General features: G+C 42.1%; 7 protein-coding genes across 7 annotated transcripts; 4 read left to right on the forward strand and 3 right to left on the reverse strand.

Moving 5' to 3' along the window:
• Window positions 1-86: 86 nt before the first annotated feature.
• On the forward strand, window positions 87-2390 carry IL334_001324 (uncharacterized protein; the record flags this gene model as incomplete). The annotated part of the gene is made up of 9 exons (XM_062933081.1): window positions 87-408; window positions 473-682; window positions 735-872; window positions 935-1314; window positions 1385-1487; window positions 1553-1824; window positions 1897-1940; window positions 2038-2187; window positions 2270-2390. 9 exons carry the CDS (start codon window positions 87-89, stop codon window positions 2388-2390), a joined length of 1740 nt encoding a protein of 579 aa, XP_062789132.1.
• A 492-nt stretch (window positions 2391-2882) lies between these two features.
• On the reverse strand, window positions 2883-4218 carry IL334_001325 (uncharacterized protein; the record flags this gene model as incomplete). The annotated part of the gene is made up of 6 exons (XM_062933082.1): window positions 2883-2949; window positions 3061-3187; window positions 3344-3637; window positions 3741-3849; window positions 3907-4002; window positions 4120-4218. The coding sequence occupies 6 exons, from the start codon at window positions 4216-4218 to the stop codon at window positions 2883-2885; spliced, it is 792 nt and encodes a 263-aa protein (XP_062789133.1).
• Window positions 4219-5452: 1234 nt separating this feature from the next.
• On the forward strand, window positions 5453-6277 carry IL334_001326 (uncharacterized protein; the record flags this gene model as incomplete). The annotated part of the gene is made up of 1 exon (XM_062933083.1): window positions 5453-6277. One exon carries the CDS (start codon window positions 5453-5455, stop codon window positions 6275-6277), a length of 825 nt encoding a protein of 274 aa, XP_062789134.1.
• A 1102-nt stretch (window positions 6278-7379) lies between these two features.
• Window positions 7380-10431, reverse strand: IL334_001327 (uncharacterized protein; the record flags this gene model as incomplete). The annotated part of the gene is made up of 7 exons (XM_062933084.1): window positions 7380-7422; window positions 7553-9114; window positions 9191-9296; window positions 9490-9575; window positions 9681-9810; window positions 9889-9896; window positions 9991-10431. The coding sequence occupies 7 exons, from the start codon at window positions 10429-10431 to the stop codon at window positions 7380-7382; spliced, it is 2376 nt and encodes a 791-aa protein (XP_062789135.1).
• Window positions 10432-11219: 788 nt separating this feature from the next.
• Window positions 11220-12254, reverse strand: IL334_001328 (ADP,ATP carrier protein; the record flags this gene model as incomplete). The annotated part of the gene is made up of 2 exons (XM_062933085.1): window positions 11220-12012; window positions 12112-12254. 2 exons carry the CDS (start codon window positions 12252-12254, stop codon window positions 11220-11222), a joined length of 936 nt encoding a protein of 311 aa, XP_062789136.1.
• A 3587-nt stretch (window positions 12255-15841) lies between these two features.
• IL334_001329 (uncharacterized protein) lies at window positions 15842-18150 on the forward strand (the record flags this gene model as incomplete). The annotated part of the gene is made up of 5 exons (XM_062933086.1): window positions 15842-16360; window positions 16430-16641; window positions 16722-17171; window positions 17241-17325; window positions 17404-18150. 5 exons carry the CDS (start codon window positions 15842-15844, stop codon window positions 18148-18150), a joined length of 2013 nt encoding a protein of 670 aa, XP_062789137.1.
• Window positions 18151-18745: 595 nt separating this feature from the next.
• Window positions 18746-20353, forward strand: IL334_001330 (uncharacterized protein; the record flags this gene model as incomplete). Its single annotated transcript, XM_062933087.1, has 6 exons — window positions 18746-18774; window positions 18878-18986; window positions 19254-19376; window positions 19580-19870; window positions 19993-20137; window positions 20304-20353. The coding sequence occupies 6 exons, from the start codon at window positions 18746-18748 to the stop codon at window positions 20351-20353; spliced, it is 747 nt and encodes a 248-aa protein (XP_062789138.1).
• Window positions 20354-20558: the final 205 nt, after the last annotated feature.

Raw genomic sequence — 20558 nt, forward strand, 5'->3', positions numbered from 1 at the left:
TGCGCTCTTAGATACTGAAGAGTTCGAGGGGATCATCTCTCCTTTGGTTCTCTGCTCAGAAAGATAAGGTGTATCCATTGTCCAGAATGGCAGACACAACTCCGTCAAAAATCCCAGTAGCCATCAACAAGCGATCATCAATGTCATCTTCTTCATTGATGCAGCAGTCTCTCTCTAGTACATCATTGTCTAACCTGCCGCCATCAAGAAGCCAAAGCCCACTGAACATCAGCGGTGGACCTGGCTCGGCCGGTAATAGTGGGAAAACAGCTACTGGGCGAGCTAGTCCAGCAAATCAACAAAGAAGATGGAGTTTACTGAGTGGAGGTCAAGGTCCAAGTAGAAAAGCAAGTTTTGGTGAAGGAATGACCATGAGTGGTAGTGCTAGCTACGAGACTAACGATCCAGGTAAGCTATATGAATGAGACTCATCCATGGCTTTGGAAGAAGCTCATCCCTCTAAATTGTATAGCCCAAATCAAAGCTCAAATCAGTTCACTTCAATCAGCTCTTGAATCAGCGCAACAACGTTTACTGGATGTACAAAATGGAAATACATCTTCGCTGCCTTTGACACCTATAGAGGGATTGGTGAACCTCCCAGAGGTGGAAGTAGATGATCTTCATGATAGGTTGATAGAAGGTGACGAGAATGGCAGAGATTCACCGCTAGATCCAGAACGTGAGCTCAGCCGTCCCAGCGTCAGTTCACCTGGAACTGATTGAAACCTTAGCCCCCACAAATGCGAATGCTATCAACGGAAAACCTCGGCTGAACGGACTCCCACATTCTAACCCATCATTTGATCTGAGGAGCAGAGCTGTAACGCCTGCCAGGCCGACGAGCGTCAGAATGCCTGATGGGCGAAGTCGTAGGTTGCGTCTTGCATTCCCCATTGAAGCATCGACGACTCATTCTGACATACTGCTCTAGGTATACCGCAAGCTGTGGTAGCAGGCTCAGCGGCACTTCATCCTACTCCACCGCCATTCTCGCCGTCAAAATCCCATGTTTCCCCACCATCACCCATAAATGTCCCTGATTCCCGCAATTTGAGATCACCTTTTTTAGCTCCCGAATCACCTCAGCCACCTTCGCCATATGGATCGTCATTAGGATTAGGGTCTAATGTGGATGGCAGATTAAGTCCTAGTCCTGGTTACTTCAGACGTGCTTCAGGTGGACTTAACGACAAAGCGTCATCTGCAAGTACCAGAGTTATCGATAATCTGCAAACAGAATTGATTAATACCAAAGGTCATTTAGAAAGAGTGAAACAGGAAGTCAGGAGCGCTCAAAGAGTTATCGGATCCGTAAGCTCTGAGTTACCCTCTGTTATTGGGTTTTCTCGCCTGCGTTCAGCTGATGTACATCCACTTGTAGTTGACAAGGCAGACAGAAGACTTGAAGGAAACCAGAGAGAGGATGAGAATGGAATGTGAAGGGTTGAATAATGTGATTGCACGGAAAGAACGTCTATTACAGGGTAAGCTGATCTTTACGCTCTGAAAGGCAGGACGAGAAGCTTATGCGAAAGCCTGGCGTGTTTAGAGGTTCTTGAAAGAGCGCGAACAGCCGAATCAGCATTGTCGCAGCATCAAACTACTCGCAAAGCTTTAGAACAAAGTACCAAGAAGTCACTATCGCACATGACGAGTCAATTGACGGAAGCTCAGGGTGGACAGGCAAAAGCTGAGAGAGAATGTGTAGCTTTAAGGGATAGTGTCAAGTCGCTGAGGGATGTTTGGGCACGAGAAGTTAAAATGGTGAAAGACGAGTGGAAAAAAGGTGAAGAAAAGGGAAAGAAGGAGAGGGAAGAAGCGGTAAGTTATATGGCATCCTCCTTGACTTCTTTAAGAGAGAAGCGATGCTGATCAATCGTCGGGATCTGCTAGAGGGACAAACATTTAGCTTTGGTGAAATTGGTACAATCACAATCGTACGTTATATCCACTTTTCTCGCCGATGAAGGGGCAGTAATGTCCAACCCAAAACCTGCTGCACGTCAAGCTGACTCAGAATCCCGCCCCGCTTAGTGCTGATCGAGCTACGATCTTGACTCTCGCCGAAAAGGCTACCAAGCAATCTAATTTGGCTACAGAAGCATTTAAAGCTCAAATAGCCGATCTCAGGATAGAAATAGATAAGAGTAGTGAGGAGAGTAGAATTGCCAAAACCCAATCTGAGTGAGTTGCCGTCCATTGTTCGACTGGCCAAAAATGAGATGGATAAATAAGAACGGACGCTAAATTCACTGAACTCTTACAGAGATCTCGCCATGGAGCTTGTACGACTCCGACGATTGATGCGAGAACCCAGAAGAGGCAGTTTAGACAATGCTGCTGTTATGTCAGAGAACGATATTGCCAGTCTAGCCAATGCGGAGTGAAGCATAAACTAAGCTAGATACACTACGGCAGAACTCGCCAGCTTGAGACGGTATAGCTCCTAAGCTCAACTCAATATCGAGAACTTGGCCAACCCAATACCATATGATGTGATGTTAACGGAATATATCAGGACAATTCAACTTATACCATGCTTTACACCTATACCTCGATACTATCTTATTTCACTTTGTAGACATTGACACTTCAGTTTCAAGTTGAAACTGTTGCCCTGTAAATACTTTTTTACTTTGCATTTGTAATATTGTTTGTAGTGGATGTAGCATTTTCCCCCGATGCAAAACTGATTTGTCTAATGCATGACCGGATTATAAATTTGGGTATCGTAATTATGTGCGAGATATACTTCCTCCTCTATCTATCATGATCTTTATATGACCGGTCTATCAGTCTGCCGTAGCTTTATCTGGTTGTTCGAGGTCACGAACGTCTACTAGCGTCTCATACATTATCATAGTTGAACGTGTAACATTTTAAGCTCTTCTTTCTTGCTTAGCAGCTTTCTTCTGTTTGTCAGCCTTTGCTTTAGCTTGATCGGCCCTGTGGACGGTCGACCTTGTATCAGCTCTATCTCTTACAAAACATGTTGGCAGAAGGAGCTGAAAGTGATGATATGCATTTGCTGGAGATAGCGGAAAAGCTACAACTCACCTTTGCTTATCCAGAGCTGCCTTATCTCTATCTCTTCTTTGTTGAGCTGCACTTTTCTGAGCTTCCTTCTCCATCTGAGCACGGAAAGCGACTTTCTCTCGATTCAGATTAGGTGCAAGTAAGTCGACTACGTGTTCACAACGTATCAGCTAAGTATGAATTTTTACACGAATTTACAGATGCTCGTTTTTACACTACCACATGTCATCTGAAGCAGGTTTTCTTTCGCTCGAGCACCTCCTCCATGATCGAATCCTTTGCTGAGAGGAAACTCGTCACTCACTTTCTTGCTGTTTCCTGTATTTCTTCTTCTTCCCATCCAATCGCAAAGCTTCTTCAACCATTCTTCTTCTTTCTTCAGCAGCTTTCTTTTCTTCTCCTTCATTCGCTTTACCTACTTTGGGAGGTGCGTTTGGGTCTCTTTCGTTTCCAGCTATCGCGGCTTTCACTTCATCTTCGGAGGCGTCGACATAGGCGTATTGCCTTAATAGGGCTTTACGTTGAGCAGCGCGTAATTCTTCTTCGGTTAATGACGATAGAATATCAGAAGGTTTGGGTGGTGGTGAAGGTGACCTCACTATATAGAGCACGTCAACATCTTGATAAGTGAAATCCTGTCTGATTCTGACGATGCTTATTGACGATATCGCCCTTCAGAATCGCGATGACGATGTACTTACCATCTTCTTCAACTTCCTCATTCCTTTCTTCATCAAGTCTCTTCAGTCTCTCTTGCTCATCAACGACGTTTCCTAGCATCTCATCTACACCTTCCTCTGGTAGTATACCCTATTTATTATTGTCAGCTACTCACCTTCTTCTATGCTATTGAAGAGCCATACTTACACCTTCAACAACGCCCTCCAACATCCCTTTCGCGCCTTCCAACTTTTCATCTCTTTCCAGTCCTTCTTCCTCAATGAATCGAGCCATCATCTCGACCTAGTGGGAAGTATTGTCAGCCTACAAGTCATACATGCCATTTGCTGTACTGGCTTGGGAACAGTCGAAAGACTCAGATACTATATGCGAACGGGCGAGAATAGCGGTAAAACTTACATCATCTTGAGGAACGGTCAAGGATAGACCCTCCAGCTGATCAACGATGTATCTTTCCAAAGCTTGTGCTGAAGATTCAGCTTCGTCAGACGAAGACATTTCGCTTGTCGGTTCCGTGTCGGACTTCAGCTTAAGTCCACAATCCACTCTTTCCAGCTGAACAGCTGTTCACGATGATGTTGCAAAGACGAACAAGGAAGAAGCAGAGATGACAAGTTTACAAGGTGATTAAATGATTGAATAAAAGGTCAAAAAGTGGAGGGGCAATTTGTTGTGACTTTTCTCAAGACGATGAGCTGATTGTGGCGGATGAGGCGAGCCAGCGTGGCAAGATGAAAGGTATAACGATACTGTACAATCGTTTTCGCAATTCGTATCTTATATGCTCAGCTGTCTCAAGAAAGGCGATGACGTTATACGAGGACGGGGAAGCTTGGTCTATCGAAGGCATGAGGGAAATATCTCTCGAAAGTATACAGCCTTATTTCCCAGGTATCTATCGTCTTTTTAGCCCTCTCGGATCCAATTTGGCGGGATGCTCTGCTCAATCAGTGCAATCAAGCAGCAAACGAACTTCCGATTGTGGATAGTCCATGAGCTTCTCAACAGGGCATGATATCTACAGACCTCTTGCCAGTTGCCGCTGAGCATTTATCCCGCTATGGTAGGTTCACATTTGGTTTCTTTGTGATTTGAAGGGCATGCTGTACTGAGTCGGACAGATTCATCATATTGTAGAAGCCAAACGACCGATTGGATGGCTGACCAGCAGGTTGGATGCTTAACCTCTTGTGTTCCTCGTGGTATCGAATGTCCCTACGCCAATTTTGACTATGTTCTAGTCTTGAGAGTCATATATCATATACATGTAGTCATTGGCAACCTTTCAATCCATTCATCCCCTTGTAACCTTAGCTTCCTTTCATGCCCCTTCCTACTTCCTTTCTCCTCCCAAGATCCAGATCACCTCCACCCCCTCCAGACAAATCACAATTTGCGTCTGATATGAATATGTCTTTTGTCTTCTTTCTCCCATCCTGGAAAAAGGAAGAGAAAGATCTTCCTTGAAAGGTTTGCTATTTCGTCACCCTGTGATCTAAGCTATCTTCGATTTTTCTTTAAATAGACTTGGCTACACTCGGATTGTGCTCTACGTTCAACATAACCTTCAATATACAGTTTCAATCTGCTGTCTTGGGAGTTACTTGTACTACCATATTGACCAATTTTGGTGAGTTGTTTGAAAGTTTTCGTGATTGATAAAGCTGATATTTCTGTTTTCAGGATCAGGAATCGCGTTATTGAACAATACAGTATCGACATCGTTGAAAATATGTATTTCTTCCCACCTACCATGTATCCTGATGGATCATTCAGCTCTCATCTAGCCGTTCATCCTCCACCTCATCCATGTTCTGGAGGACTCCCTTTTTCCGGACAAGCATCCATTCATCCCGATAATCCTTCCCAATCATATCATCCTGTATATAGTCCACCTCGAGCCGAATCTTCACTCGAATCTCGTCCAGTCTCAGCACCGATATCAGCATCAGCACCAGCACCAGGGCCGCCGCCAGCACCAGCACCAGCACCAGCATCCGACGTGATTCCGATATCTCATTCTCATCAACAAGGACTCCCACTCCTCATACCAAACGCACGTGAAGGAAGCGAGAGGGAAGGACAGGGAGAAATACCATATTCATATATAGCTTCGCATTCGCCCCCGAGATACCTCTCATCCTCTCCCCCTATATACAAAGCATTACCTTCTCCAAGTGAGGGGACTCTGCTCTTAGCACCTCCACCTAATTTCTACGCTTCAACATGTCCGTTGACTCATGCTCATGCTCATTCTCATTCTCATTCTCATTCTCATTCTTTGAGTGAACTACCCACACATTCCTGTCCGCATTGTTTCACTCTTCACCATCATCAATCGGACACGCGCTTGAACGAATTAGTAGGTAATGGTAACGATTGGGTAATCACTCTTTTGATTCTATTGAATTTCCTCGTATGGGGAGCCGTAGGATATGGATATTGGTGTGAATACACTCAAGGAACAAGGTGGGATGGATTGGGTGATATAGGTAGAATCGGCTGGTGGAGATTCTGTGATAGCGAAGAATGTCATTGGGCTTTTGTAGATTATTAGATCCAGCTCTCTCAGCTTTCTCAGCTCTCTCAGGGTTATGAGTTCTCGCATTGAACAAGTACATATTGTAGAAATGATGTACTGTATATGGTAGTCTAAATTGACTTTGGATAATTTTGTTGCACAGTAACTGTCTATCGTACATACTGTATTCATCGTGTCTGTCCGTCTTGTCAACTGTACCTTGCCGCCATCAACAAATTCAAATATTGAACTTCCCTTTCATGTCAAAGATACTAAGTTGTCCGCTGAACATGACTTTGAGTCATAAAGCTCCGAGTCTACGGCATGAATATGACAGGTCCAAATATTCAAGAACACAAAATGCCTCTTAGAATACACAAAATCCCTTCAACGACGACGATCCGCTCCTCAAAGACTATATGTTCCTGTACGAGTCTGTTCGTCTTGACTTGGATACCTTGTCAAGAACAAGAATGACAAATCAGACACTTCCCATTCTAGCCAACGCTTTCTACAGAGGTCGAACAATTACAAAGAGTTGCCGGCACAAGTAGTACTCAGCGAGTCGGTTGTCAAGGACACTTGACACTGGTATTCCAGAAGGGACCCAAAGATGAAGATACGTCAGATCAGACTGTGAAGGTGAGATAGAGTAAGTAAGGTCTCGATGAATCCACATGATCCATGGTGAGGAGAGATAGCTGTACATGGTTGAATATGTTCTACGCCTCGGATATATGATGATCTGTGGCTACGATGTCGCAACATTACGAAGAAACAAGAAAACAAATGAAAAAAAAGGCATTTTCAGATCAATGACCTGGTGTTAGTAGAGAAGGTATGAGCTCAAATTGATATTGTAGATAAAGCATCGTGTGAATATGCATCCACCGTTTGATGAGTAAGAGTATATGTTGCTTGTGTAATACAGATTGATTGGTAGATTACCCACCAGTGAGGCTAGTAATATACGTTGTGGGAAGTATTGTTTACAAATGGATAAATCCATTTTTCGAGTACACGATGTATTTTTACACAAACAAGTCAAAGATTTGAGCTACTTTTGATATTTTCCAGGAGGATACAATACAACAAGATCTGATATCCTGCCCAAAAAAACGATATCTAATTGTTCTAACTATGTTTTCCTTTTCTCCCAAATCTCTTGAGCCTTTTTCAGTCTGCACAGTCAAGCAAAATAACGTTAGTACACGTTTACTTAGAGGGTGACCGACCAACTTCCACCTTCACTCCCAAATCTCACGTCTTCTCCTTGTATCTATACAGAACTCAAAGCAAAAATTGACTTACCTCCATTCACAACCTTCTTCAAATTCACACCAACCACATCTCCTAGTTTCTTCCAACGTGACACCTGAAGGTTCTCTCTCTCCCAACCAAAACTGAAGTACGCTTTCCAAATGTCTAGCTAGAGTTAAAGGTGAATGGGTGAATCGATGTGTTCCTATTATTGATCCTGAAGGTAGATTATCTCCTTCATCTCTCTGTGAAGGAGAAGGAGAAGAAGGTGCCTGTTTGCTTGGACTTATACCGTTTTCACTTGGATGTTGTGATGACACATGATCTAGTTGTGATTCGATCGGCTGAGAAGACGAAGGTGTCTTTAGGACTGCGGCTGTCCCTTCACTCTTTTCCAAGTCGTTCTCGAGAGTCTGGTCATTCTCTAAATCTGGATTCAAACTCATTTCAACGGCCCAAGCGAGTTCGTCTTCTTCTTTTTGATCATCGTCATCTTCTTCTTCACCCCAGTATATCCTTTCGCTAGCTCGAGTGGGTGGTCTTGGCGTATCTGAATTACTTTCGGGTTCTTCAGTCCTCTCGAATATCATCGAAGAATCCGATTCTTTGGCCAGTTCAATCCCGTCAGTGGCGACAGGTGCAAGGTTATTAGATGTCGGTATTAGAGATTCAGTGATTGCAAGTTGTATCAAACGTTCTTCCTCTACTTGAATCGCGTCATCTCCATCTTTCATCTCAATAGGGTCCACAGAGAACAGAGACGGCGGTGGTTCTTCACCTTCTTTTTCTTGTCCAGCTTGATCTATCGTACTTTGTCTTCGACGTTTATTCTTTCTTTCGCGTGTACGTTTCTGTTTCTTCTTGCCTCCCGCCCGTCTGTATACTAACTTCAGTAGATCTTCTGTTTTACCTCTACATCCTTCCTCATTTTGCTTCTCCTTGCCTTTTCCTTTCGTGTTCGTTCTCCCTTTGACTTTGCTATTCGAAGGTGGTGTGGGTGTACCAAGTCCCAATTCATCGATGTATTTACCCAGAATGATTTGCATATCTGTCAATGTTTTAGCTTGATCAGAACCAAAACGAAGTCCATTCCCTATGACGACCAGTTGACCTTGATTCAAGAATTCCTCGGAGAAAGAATTCAGTGGATTCAGGTGTAAATGATCGAATATTGTATCCCACGAAAAGGGATTACGACTGGGCAATATTGATGATGAATTAGCGATCCCGATATTTGCTAACATCGCATTCGGATTTGAGTTTGAAATCGTAGTCAGATTTGAGACTGACGCGGAGTTGGAGTTGGAGTTAGGTGTATTACTATTCGAATAAAGTAAGATGGAATCCAACAATTCTTTATATAACATAACCTGTAATCTACCTGCTAATGTATCTTCTTCTTTTGGAAGTACGTTTGAAGCTCTAGTTTTAGAATCTGATACGAACAATTTATGTGTTTTTGGTTTGACAGTGATATCTGATCGACGTGAATCTGCTTTATCATTTTTCGCTTTGGATGGTGAAAAGAAAGATGTGAGAGTTGTTTGAGACGTAGTTGAATTATCAGGATTATCAGACGAAGATATCGGTATGGGTTCACGAACAATTTCATCCTTTTTTAAACAAGTCAACATCGCTCGCCCTCCCTTCTATTTTATTGAACAAGAAGAAAGCGAATGTATCACTCACGATAACACCATACACTAAAATACCTTTAACAAAGCCTACTACAGGTAATTCACGACATTTGCCTAAAGTCAATAAAGATTCCAAAGCGGCCAGCATATTTAAGAACCTGGTTTAAATTGAACATGATCAGCATTGTCCTTCGCTTTTCCACTTCCATTCTGATTCTGATTCTGATTCTGATTCTGATTCTGATTCTGATTCTGATTCTGATTCCTGATCCAAGTGCATGTAAAGTGAAATCCAAGGATTGATTTGATCATTTATATATAAATAATGAAAAGATATCCAAAATGACTCACCTTAATCCCCAAATATCTTCAGGAGTTGTAATTGGAATCTTGATTTCTTCAGGATGTATTTCCCTTTCCAATCGTTTATGTATTTTCTTAACGTAACGAATTCACAAGAGCACCAGAGCACAAGAGCGATTCTAGTCAGCCTTAAGTCGCTGATTTTCACCCTTTCGAAAGTCTAGATTCGTTACACTCACCTCTCCTCTCTTGAGGATTTTTTCTTTATCTTCCACTTTTAGTTTATTGACGACTATCTCATTCCCTGCAGTCGATTTGATTATATCAGGTCTTTGAGAGGGTGGTAGAAATGGTAGTGTTCTCAATCGACTATATTCATCAACACCGATCAGCACGGGCCGATTCCGTCAATATGATCATCAGGGACCATTGGGAACATATACTCACTAATCATACTATTGCACCCAACAGAAAAGATCCGAGACAGAAAAACAGTCATGAGTATCTCTTCCTGTAGATGAGAGTGACCACCGTTTTTGCAAGACATACCTGAGTTTCACACCATACAGGACCAACTAAATCCGATACACTCAAATAACCTTTCTTTCTGAATTGTTCAAAAGGGCTTAATCTTTCTATCCCTCCTTCATCGACTTCACCTGCTCCTGATCCTGACCCTGATCCTCCTCTCTCCCCTTCTTCTTCTTTTCCCTCCGGTCCAACTAGTGGTCCCGGAAGACCGTTGATGCCCAAATGGATTGGTAGATCTTCTATATCCCTTGTGACTTGCTTATGTATCACATTCGCACTATCATCCTCAGATTCAGTGCGAACGAGATTAGGTTGAGATTCAGCAGCTTGTAAAGCTAATTCCAATTCTTCATCATATGGAATATCAATACCAAATTCGTATTCATCGTCTTCATCGTCGAGGTCAACATCCATCGAATGTGGTGAATCGCCATTACCAGGAAAAGGGATTTCATTCATCGCGCTGAGTATACATCATCGTGTTCTTGACATCGATCTATACAGTGCCTATCATATCGTTGCTGATCGTCAGGGGTTTCGTGAGAAGATATATACTATGCACAAGTGAAGAGAGAAATGCTGGTTGCAAGCATATACTATAATGCGATTGATTGATCGTAGTTGACGCAACATCAACATCAACTGGAAACAAAAAAGAGGTCAACCTCCACTCGATGATGAATATGCTGGCAATGCATCTATCAGGAGACTCATCGTTGGTTCGGATTTGACAACGATGGTCACTGCTGCTGCTAACATGTATCCACCGCAATCCGCAGCCTGCGACAACCACGCACAACAGCTAAAAGCGTAACTCCATCCTGCTGCATCTCGTAATATATAAAAGAAAACAGTTCTCTGTGATAACCACGACCCATAACCAATAACCACGAACCGGATAAAAGGCAATCGTAAACTAAGGAGAAAGAAGCGGAGATGACTAAAGAAAGATTTTATGTATAGATCAGAAATGAGTCAGATAATGGTAAAGAAAGGATTTGACTTTTGTGAGAAAGATCTGTATAAATGCGAGGTAGTGGTAGGTGTTCGTTTTGATAAAATAGTTAATTTTAGATGAAAAAAAAACTATTTTGACGGAAGAAGATATTAAGGAAGAACGAAAAAATCAAGTTTGAATGGAGTGTTCAACTCAATTCATCGTTTATCCGGAACCACCCTGATAGAAAGAAACGAAAGCAAATCAGCAATTTGTAATTAAAAATGAATAATAATGAGGCCAACACAATTCAACTCACAGAGTAGACTTTACCGAACATCAACTCTTGCATTTTGTCGTAAAGAGACAAAACACCAGCACCGGCAACACCACGGAGGATGTTAGCACCGGCACCTTTGAAGAGTGATTTGACACCTTCCTTGGCAACGATTTGAGAACCGGCGTCAACCATGGACTTGTAGTGGACGGCACCACCTGAAGTCATCATCATTCGTCGTCGGATGGTATCGAGAGGGTATGAAGCGAGACCAGCACCGGTGGTGACGGTCCAACCGAGAGCGAATGAGGCGAGGAAGTTACCTTCGAGGGGACCAACGAGGATGACGGGTTTGACGGAATCGTAAAGACCAAAGTAGAGACCTCGGTAGACAATGATACCAACAACGGAGGGAACGAAACCTCTGTAAAGACCGGCGATACCATCGGAAGCGAGGGTCTTCTTGTAAACATCTACCAAACCGTTGAATTGTCTAGAACCACCTTTCTTGGCAGATTTGTTGTCGTTGGCCAATCGAGTTCGGGCGTAATCGAGGGAGTAGACGAAAAGAAGAGAAGAGGCACCAGCGGCACCACCGGAAGCAATGTTACCACCGAACCATTTCCAGTAACCTTCGGATTTCTTGAAACCGAAAAGAGACTTGAAGTAATCTTTGAAGGCAAAGTTCAAAGCTTGGGTGGGGAAGTATCGGATAACGTTGGCGGTGTTACCTCTCCAGAGAGATACCATACCCTCCTCGGCGTAGGTTCGTTTGAAACAGTCACCGATACCCTTGTAAGGGGTAGAGAGACGACCTTGTTTGATCCTGTGGTGGAATGCGAGTGGTCAGCGAATTGGTCGTAGAAAGGAGATGTCTTTGCTTTCGCTCCACAATAATGTGAAACAATTGAGTGGAAAAACTCACATCTCATCTTGGTTTTGAACCAAAAGCTTGATTCGCTCAATGGGGGCAGCGGCGGTCTTGGCGACAGCGGCGGAAACACCACCCATCAAGAAATCGGTCAAGAAAGCTTTGGCATCCTTTGGTTTTTTTACGACGTCGGCCATTTTGCTGTGAGGTTTCAAGACAGTCAGTCAGGATAAGACGTCCGAAGGAGACAGTGCCAGTCGTAGCCAATCGACGAGGAGAGAATGGTATACGCCATGGTGCACGGTACTTGGACGTAGCACACAGACACATCGCAGCAGTGGGTACCGACATGTTAGAGACTGTTGAAAATTCTCCAATCGTTCCACGCGTAACGTTGTATCCCCATGCTGCTCGACCACTCCCAGCTCTCTCAAGTGCGACTGATTTCTCTCTCCTCCTCCTCCTTGGAAATGGCATATAGATGTGAGAACGGTATACTCACAATACGCTTCACTACCTCGTTACAGAAAAAGAAGAAGGAATAAGAGTGGGGACTTGAAGAAGTAAAAAGGAGAAGAAAGAAAGAGAAGTGGAAAGTTCAAGTTTGAATTCGTTTAGAGGTTACACTCTCTCACTCTCACACTGTATTCTCATTCGCTCATAATACCCCCCAATCTCAGTGAAATTTCCTTATCACACACACACACGCGCACACGGAACAAATGAAAAAAAAAAAAAAGATGGCACCCCCCCCCTATACAACGGCATTATCGGAAGAACCCGGGATCATCTAGCAGTGGCACTCGGTGTTATATTCAGTTTCGCAGGTGTCTTCTTGTGGCACAATCTCCCTTCAGAGCCATTTCAACCCCGCCAAAGGATCACTTACGTAAAAGAAGACGGTCCGGGTGTCCCGGTTGACGGTGATCTACGGCTTTAAGCGGGGAGCAGGTTGTAGAGAAGGAAAAGCATCACAGTTGTCAGTGTATACAGCATAGAGATGTTTGACGATCTACTACTGAAGAAGGGTTGTCGCATTCAAAGTACGTCTGTATACTGGCTTTCGAAGTGGGCCGATATCACAGCATAATTCCGGAAATTGGTTTGACGAAAATCTGGACTCGAGATAAATGCAGCCGCCAGACTGCACGATATCTCGTGCTTTTCTTACAAAACGCTATGTGGACGCCCACTTTCTGGAAAAGATATACTGATTTTGAGAAATGTCCACTCTACGTATTGACTTCGACTTGACACTGATATACTCATCACGGGTTAATATCGACCACTGCCTGCAAAGGCGGGAAATCCCATACTGGCAATCTCCGAAGCTGGCCAAGTAATGGAAGGTGATATTGACAAGTATATGTTTTCAGTCGCTGCGGTTGTGACTTGGCCGGTAACATGATCCGACATCGGCGGATCCAGGTTGCCTCAGCTGTGTTGTATTTCAGAACTCTTGGCAGCCTTTCACTACACATGTGAAATCTTGCCTGATACGATCCGGTTCTTATCATTTTCCTGCAAGTTTGTCAAGTTATTTGGGTGGTTATACACTTTAAGTATTAGATCAAAAGATCGCAAGTAAATTTACACGATAACGAGGTCAAGGGTCGTTGTGCAGTCCTTGTAAGTGAATGCATGAAGAGAGATCTGTCAATAGTATGACTGCTGGTGAAGTAATTGATCAAGGTTGTAGCATAAACTCCATCAAATAGGTAAGTCTGCTCATTTGGAAAAGGTCACAACAGCAACTTGTCTTCTTTTCTCCGTCGACTGAAATTATTGATTTTGCACAGGTTGATCGTCAATACTATCGGATCAAAGGTATGCACTGTTCAGTATTTCATGAGGACGGACTGAGTCTTTTACGAAGGAGTGAGAGGCTGTAAGTTATTTACGGTCAATCCCGTCATTGATAAATGCGTTGAGTAGTTCTGCATGAATCTGCAACTTGAAATTTGTTATGATACCAACATGATTACAACAAATTACGTTTTAGTGATTATAAGTGATCTGTCATTGTATTATCGAACAATTTCCGGTTCCTCTTTGAATCGCTCAATTTATCATAGCAGATTCGTCCTTTGGATGAAATCGAAGCAGCCAGTTCCATTCACTCCCTACATCGATTGACTCTCACATGAGGATTTTCAAACTTTCTCGACGATCATTTTCGTTCCTCCCCTTCGTTTTAGTTTCGAAATTCCCCAAATCAAAAACATCCATTTTATTTAGCTTACCTTTTGTTGTGGATTTTGGTGTATGTATTTTGTATTTGGTTGGGGCTCAACGGATTTAGACCAGATTGCAATCGAGGTCCGTTCCACGAAAAGAAGGGGAAAAGGGGAGTGGGAAACAGGAACGGGGTTCCCTTGGTACCCCTGGGTTAAGACTAGGATTAGGGGCTAGGGTTTTGCAAGGACGTGATAGTGCGGTCACATTGGGCGTATCGATAAACAACGCTGTTATTTACTTTCAATCGATACATTACTATTTTTACTTTACATTTCATTAACAGATTTATGTTTTTGTTGTGCTTTATGTGATTATACCCTTCTTGTAAACATGCTCGAACGAGGGTTGAGTCTCACCATTGGGACGTCGGATGGGAATAGTGCCAGAAAAGCTTATAACGATAAAATTCAGAACTATCATAACAACGCGACTTTGGTTGTATCGGAGATAAAATATTATTATATGAAAAATAGGACTGCGCTTCACCTTCATGTTTGATGTTCCTGTGACGCCTTTAATCCCTTGTTCTCATTGCCCCTCCGATATATATATATAGCCTGGAATTCAGGGGTGGGTGGATGGTCTGATACATCCTATTTACGCGGGAAACTCACAAGGTAGATCAAGGGGGGGGGTTGAGACAGGAGAGGAAGAACAGGAACAGGAAAAGCACAAGACCAAAATACCGAGAAATGCAATTTGTACGTGATTTACGGTCTTTGCTCCTTCTTCACTTGCTCTACTTCTCTACTCTCTTCTTGTTTATATTATTTGTTTGACTGCTCTTGTCGCTCTTTCTCTCTCTCTCTTATCTGGGCTCTGTTATGAGAATATGATGATGATGATGATATTTATGATGATGCATATTTCATAAAGGAGGAAAACTACGCAGGTGCAAAGTTTAGTTTTTACATGCACAGTTAGTTACTTATTTTTCAAAATTTGAGGTAATCTCATCATCGTTTTGTTTCATTTCAAACCTCCATCACTCATCGTTTACTATACTTCTTCATTCCTTTTGTTTCCCCCCTCATAACGTATAACATATACACATACATAATTCACCTACTCTACGCTTCCCAAAGTCATTTGTGAACAAAGGAAGAGAACAAGCAATATCATCATCAAGATCAGTTCTTTGCGTCATTCTAGGATCTATCATCATTATCATATAACATACACACTCATTTCGTTCAGCAAATCAAAACACCATCTAGAAAAATCTCGCAGCAACAACTCCCCTTCCTCTCATACGGCAATATACATAAATATATAACATCATTCCCTTTGTTCACTTTGAATACGAGGACACGCCTAGTCATTCAGTTGGTTTCGAAATCTATTTGGATCGAAATCAAGCAGCCATCGATTCGCCTCTTCTACCAAATTTGGACATTTTCTTTGCCTTTTTACTTTCAGTTATCTCCTTGCTCTGCCATCGTTTCTTGGGGTGTGTGTACAGGTGTTCTTGATCAATAGATAATCATTGCATCTTGTTACTTATCACTTGAACGTCAATAATCCCTACCAATAGATCAAAGTCAAAATGACACGGACCAACATGATGAACCTTTCAACGTTATTCGCCTCTATATCAATTCTCGCAGTAGCTTCATCTCAATCGTTGACATTATACACAGGTGATCAAACTGCTACAGCGACTTCAACTGCATCAGCTGCAAATGGAACATACACAGGATTAGCAGCATATGATCCAACGACTTTAACACCACCCACACCACCTTCACCTGCTGTAACTTCATACACATTAACACTGCCAACCAACGCACAAGGCGTCATCGATGGTGGACATCAATTATCGATTTCGCAAAAAGGTAATTTCTTAGGTTTTTCAGTGGAATTGTCAATTGCAAACTCATTGATGGGTGCAAGTTCAACTAATATGAAAGTACCTTTCTTGAATTATATGGCAAATATACAGAATAGAGCTGGATCAGGGCCAATTATAAGAGTAGGCGGTAACAGTCAAGAAGGATCTTCAATATTCGTAGGTGGTTTAGAAGATGGTGCTATCTTGGATAAGATAAAAGTTTCCTCAGGTGTCGTGAGTTCTGCTTCTGGGGTTGTGCTGTCCATGTGATATGCTGATGGTTTGCATGGTTTTATTGCTTAGACCGATACACCACTCATCAACTACTCGCTCGAATTATTCTACTTGATGGCGAATATCACTTCATTAGTAGGAGCAGATTGGTATTTCGGATTATCGTTCAACGAATCAGCCGTTGATGATCCAACCGGTAATGTCCCAATCGCAGCTACATGGGCACAAGAAATTTTAGGTGAACATCTATTAGCTTTGAGTGTCGGTAACGAACCTGATCTGTGAGTATGGAGTTAATCCTCCCCTTTGAATATCATATATTCCAAATTCAACTGAAACTGATTTGGGACATTTTATACAGATATGTCGATCACAACAAACGAGAATCAGGATGGGGTCTATCAAATTATGTTTCTGAATTCGATGCAATGACACAATCAATCTTAACTCAAGGTCAATTAACTGATACAACAGCATTTATTGGTCCTTCAACATGTTGTCAAGTAGTTGGATTTGAATTAGACGATGTCTTCAATGCTGGTTGGTTTGAATCAAATGTGAACAATCTAGCAGCTGTATCAGTTCAACATTATCCCACGAATAACTGTAAAATCAATGGAAATGTAATCAACGCACAAGATATTTTCGCCGATTTCTTGAACCATACTTCAGCTCAAGCTCAAGTCAGCCCCTATTTAGGAAACGCAGCAACTGTTCAAAGCGCTCAAAGGGAGTTAGTAATGTTGGAAACCAATACTGCTTCTTGTGGTGGTTTCCCTGGTTTAAGTGATTCTTTCGGTGTCGCTTTATGGTAAGTAGCAAAATAGCATGACATCTCCTTATTCATCTTGGTTAATTTGTGTTCTTTGGTCTTCTATAGGATGACCGACTACGCACTTCAAATGGCTTGGGGTAACTTCACAACTGCTTTAATGCATGTCGGTGGTCAAAACGTATACTATAACGTGAGTATGCTGGGGACCTGCACTCGAAAAAATGTAAAGGAAAGTAAGCTAAATTGTATCATACGATCGCGTATATAGCCATTCACACCGCCCCCTTCAACCGAATCAGCCAGTAAACAATGGACCACAGGATCCATCTATTATTCGACTTTAGTCATTGCCGAAGCATTTGGAAAATCAAACGTATCAAAAGTGGCTGATTTAACACCTACGTCAGATCAAGATGCCAATTCAATCTATCATTCCATTTATGGAATCTACGAGAATGACGCACCCACAAGAGTTGTCTTATTCAACTACATAGACGATAACACAGGTGCAAGTGATTTACAAACCACCATAACGGTTGATTCAAGTGTGACATCGGTATCAGTGCGATATTTAAGAGCGACAAGTGTATCTGAACAATATGATATAACATGGGCGAATCAAACGTTAGGAACATCATTCGCATCTGATGGTAGATTATATGGAACGCAAGACACTACCACTATAACATGCTCAAACGGGAACTGTATAATACCTGTACCTGCACCATCTATAGCATTAGTCTTCTTAACATCAGACGCATTGACAAACTCGAATCCGACAGATGATGCTAAAACCGAATATGAAACTTCTATAGTTGGAACAGGAAGTGCAACAGTAAACAAGCAAGCACTCGAAACTTCAAACGGCCAATCAGTTTCAAATTTAACTGGAGGTGGAACTTCCAAAGGTTCAGCTTCTTCTGCTGAACCTTTACTGCTATCAACATCAGGATTCAAGAATGGATTGATATCAATCATAGGTATTACGATAATAAGTTCATTGCTATTACTGTAATAATGAGGATGAGGGGATTTGCAACAAAGGCTCATGTTTCAGAATGGACTATATTCAAAAATTCATACTGTGGTACTCTTTGTTTCCTTTATACACGCAACTTGTTCTTCTTCCACCTTTCGAACTTCTTTACTTGCATGTTCTTGCTCGCATCGTTCTTCCATGATTCCTTCAGTATTTTCACGTCAATTGGGACAATTCTGTTTTGTTTTGAAGTAATTCATTCAGCTTATTTGTTCATATATATTATCTCATGCTTGTACAATACAATTAATATACACATTCACATACAAATATATACACATATGCAGTCTTTTTAACATTTCGTGCTTGATACATTGAGATCTGTGAAGAACCAGTTGAACTACCTACAAGCAAGTTTCCACCGCCCATTACACCTCCACCGACACGTCCACCTTTTCTTTTTTGGTGTGATCTAGCAATTTCCTTCCGACCAACTTTGTTCATGTTCACTTTTCCTCTTTTCTCGTCCCACATAAATCATAAGAGCAGACTTGGTCTTAATCGCTGTACTCTTTGCTATTTTCTCTGGATCTGGAGGTAAAGCTGTCAGCCAAGAGTGATACAGTATACGATGTCCAAAGACAATTCACATCTGCCTTCGTAAGTGTTCACGATGGGGATTCACGTTGATTCGCGATACATCACCATTGTTGTTTGCTTCAAGCAAAGGATTACTGACGTCTGATCCGATATGGATATGAAGGCACGATTTCTATCAGGATCCCACTTCTATCACTTTGAGCGTCTACATCAAAGGATATGGAGGGGAGAGTGTCAAAAAAGACGTCAAGGTTATAATTGAAGAACGGAAAGTGAGTAGTAGCTCAAAATTCAAACAATGATATTATCAAGGTTGAGAATTCGGTGATGGAGAGTGTGAATTGAATCCTCACTTTTTTCATTTGATTTCGATGAAGTTATATTGAGGATGATAGATTCCTATCTGTACGAGGTTCTCCACCGATAAACATATATCATCTCCCAAGGGAAAATAAGAGCAGTGTAGATGGGATGGGTTGTTGTGATTTTTGCCATTGAAGAAGACTGACAACTTATCTTCATCTATCAACTGAATATAGATAACAATAAATCTACCTTCCTTATCAGCTGGAAATGGGATCGAAAGTCGTGAAATCATCTTTGAGCCTTTATACGATCTTATCAATCCTGATCAAAGTACTTTCAGAGTCCTAAATACCAAAGTGAGTCTTAGTCTCGCATTCTCGCTGTGGTCCTAAAGGAGAGGAGTAAGAAGTATATTACATGTAATCTGGAAGAATATTGGACTTTACATTTCCCTGCAAACCCCGTATCCGTCTCCATCTTCGTCTTCCCAGCTGCGGGACTATTCACCGACATCATATATTGATACTGATACTGATACTGATACTTGACGCCATAATAGATCGAATTGAAATTATCGAAGACAAATCCAATTAATTGGCCAACGATCCTCTCTAACCCTTCAAGACCCACCCCTTCCAATCCGACTATCATCAAATCCAATCCCTCTTCTTCTCCACCGATAAATCAAGGTAATGCTGGACCATCAACATCAGCACCCGAATCCACATTTGCAAAGCCAGAAGTGGCAGTAGGAGAGGGCAGTAGGAAGAAAGAAAAGAAGAACTGGGATAAAGTGTTGCAAGATGAAGAAGAAGATGAAGGTGAAGGTGGAAATGATAACAAAGATCCTGTATGTCATCATTTTTGTCCTCTTGAGCAGCGAGAAAACACTCTCCTTGAAACTCAAATGTGAACTGTGGCTGTGGCTGTGGCTGACTCTTTACATCTTGCATTTCGTTTCGGTACAATTAGAACTCAGGTGGCGATGCAGCATTACAGAAATTCTTTTCACAAATATACGGGAACGCAGATCCAGATACGAGAAGAGCGATGATCAAGTCTTTCACTGAGAGTGGCGGGACTACTTTGAGTACAGATTGGAGTAATATCGGAAAAGGTGAGTGAGACAATTGATCACCTTCTATTTGATCTTCGCTGTGGACCGAATGTGCTTTTCATGGCTAGTTGAAAATGTACCATGAATCGATGGGTTAAAGGGAGAAAAGACGAGATGGAAGCTTGAAAAAAATCTACGCTGATATATCGTAATTCTCAATTCGCAGAAACGACCCCAGTCAGACCGCCTGAAGGAATGGAAGCGAAGAAGATGTAATCTGTCAATTTCCACATAGAAAGCAAGGCAACATGCAAGGTAGATTTGATCAACAAATAATCATGGCAGTAAGAGACAAGGTCTGAATGAATGTTGCCATTTCATGTATAGTATAACGGGGAACAAAAGCAAAGATTGCGAACCAATAGGGGTAATCTTAGTCATTTACGCACACAAGTCCTGACTCGTGATTGATAAGCAGTTT

This window comes from Kwoniella shivajii, chromosome 1 (genome assembly GCF_035658355.1).
Source record: "Kwoniella shivajii chromosome 1, complete sequence".
Lineage (NCBI taxonomy): Eukaryota > Fungi > Basidiomycota > Tremellomycetes > Tremellales > Cryptococcaceae > Kwoniella > Kwoniella shivajii.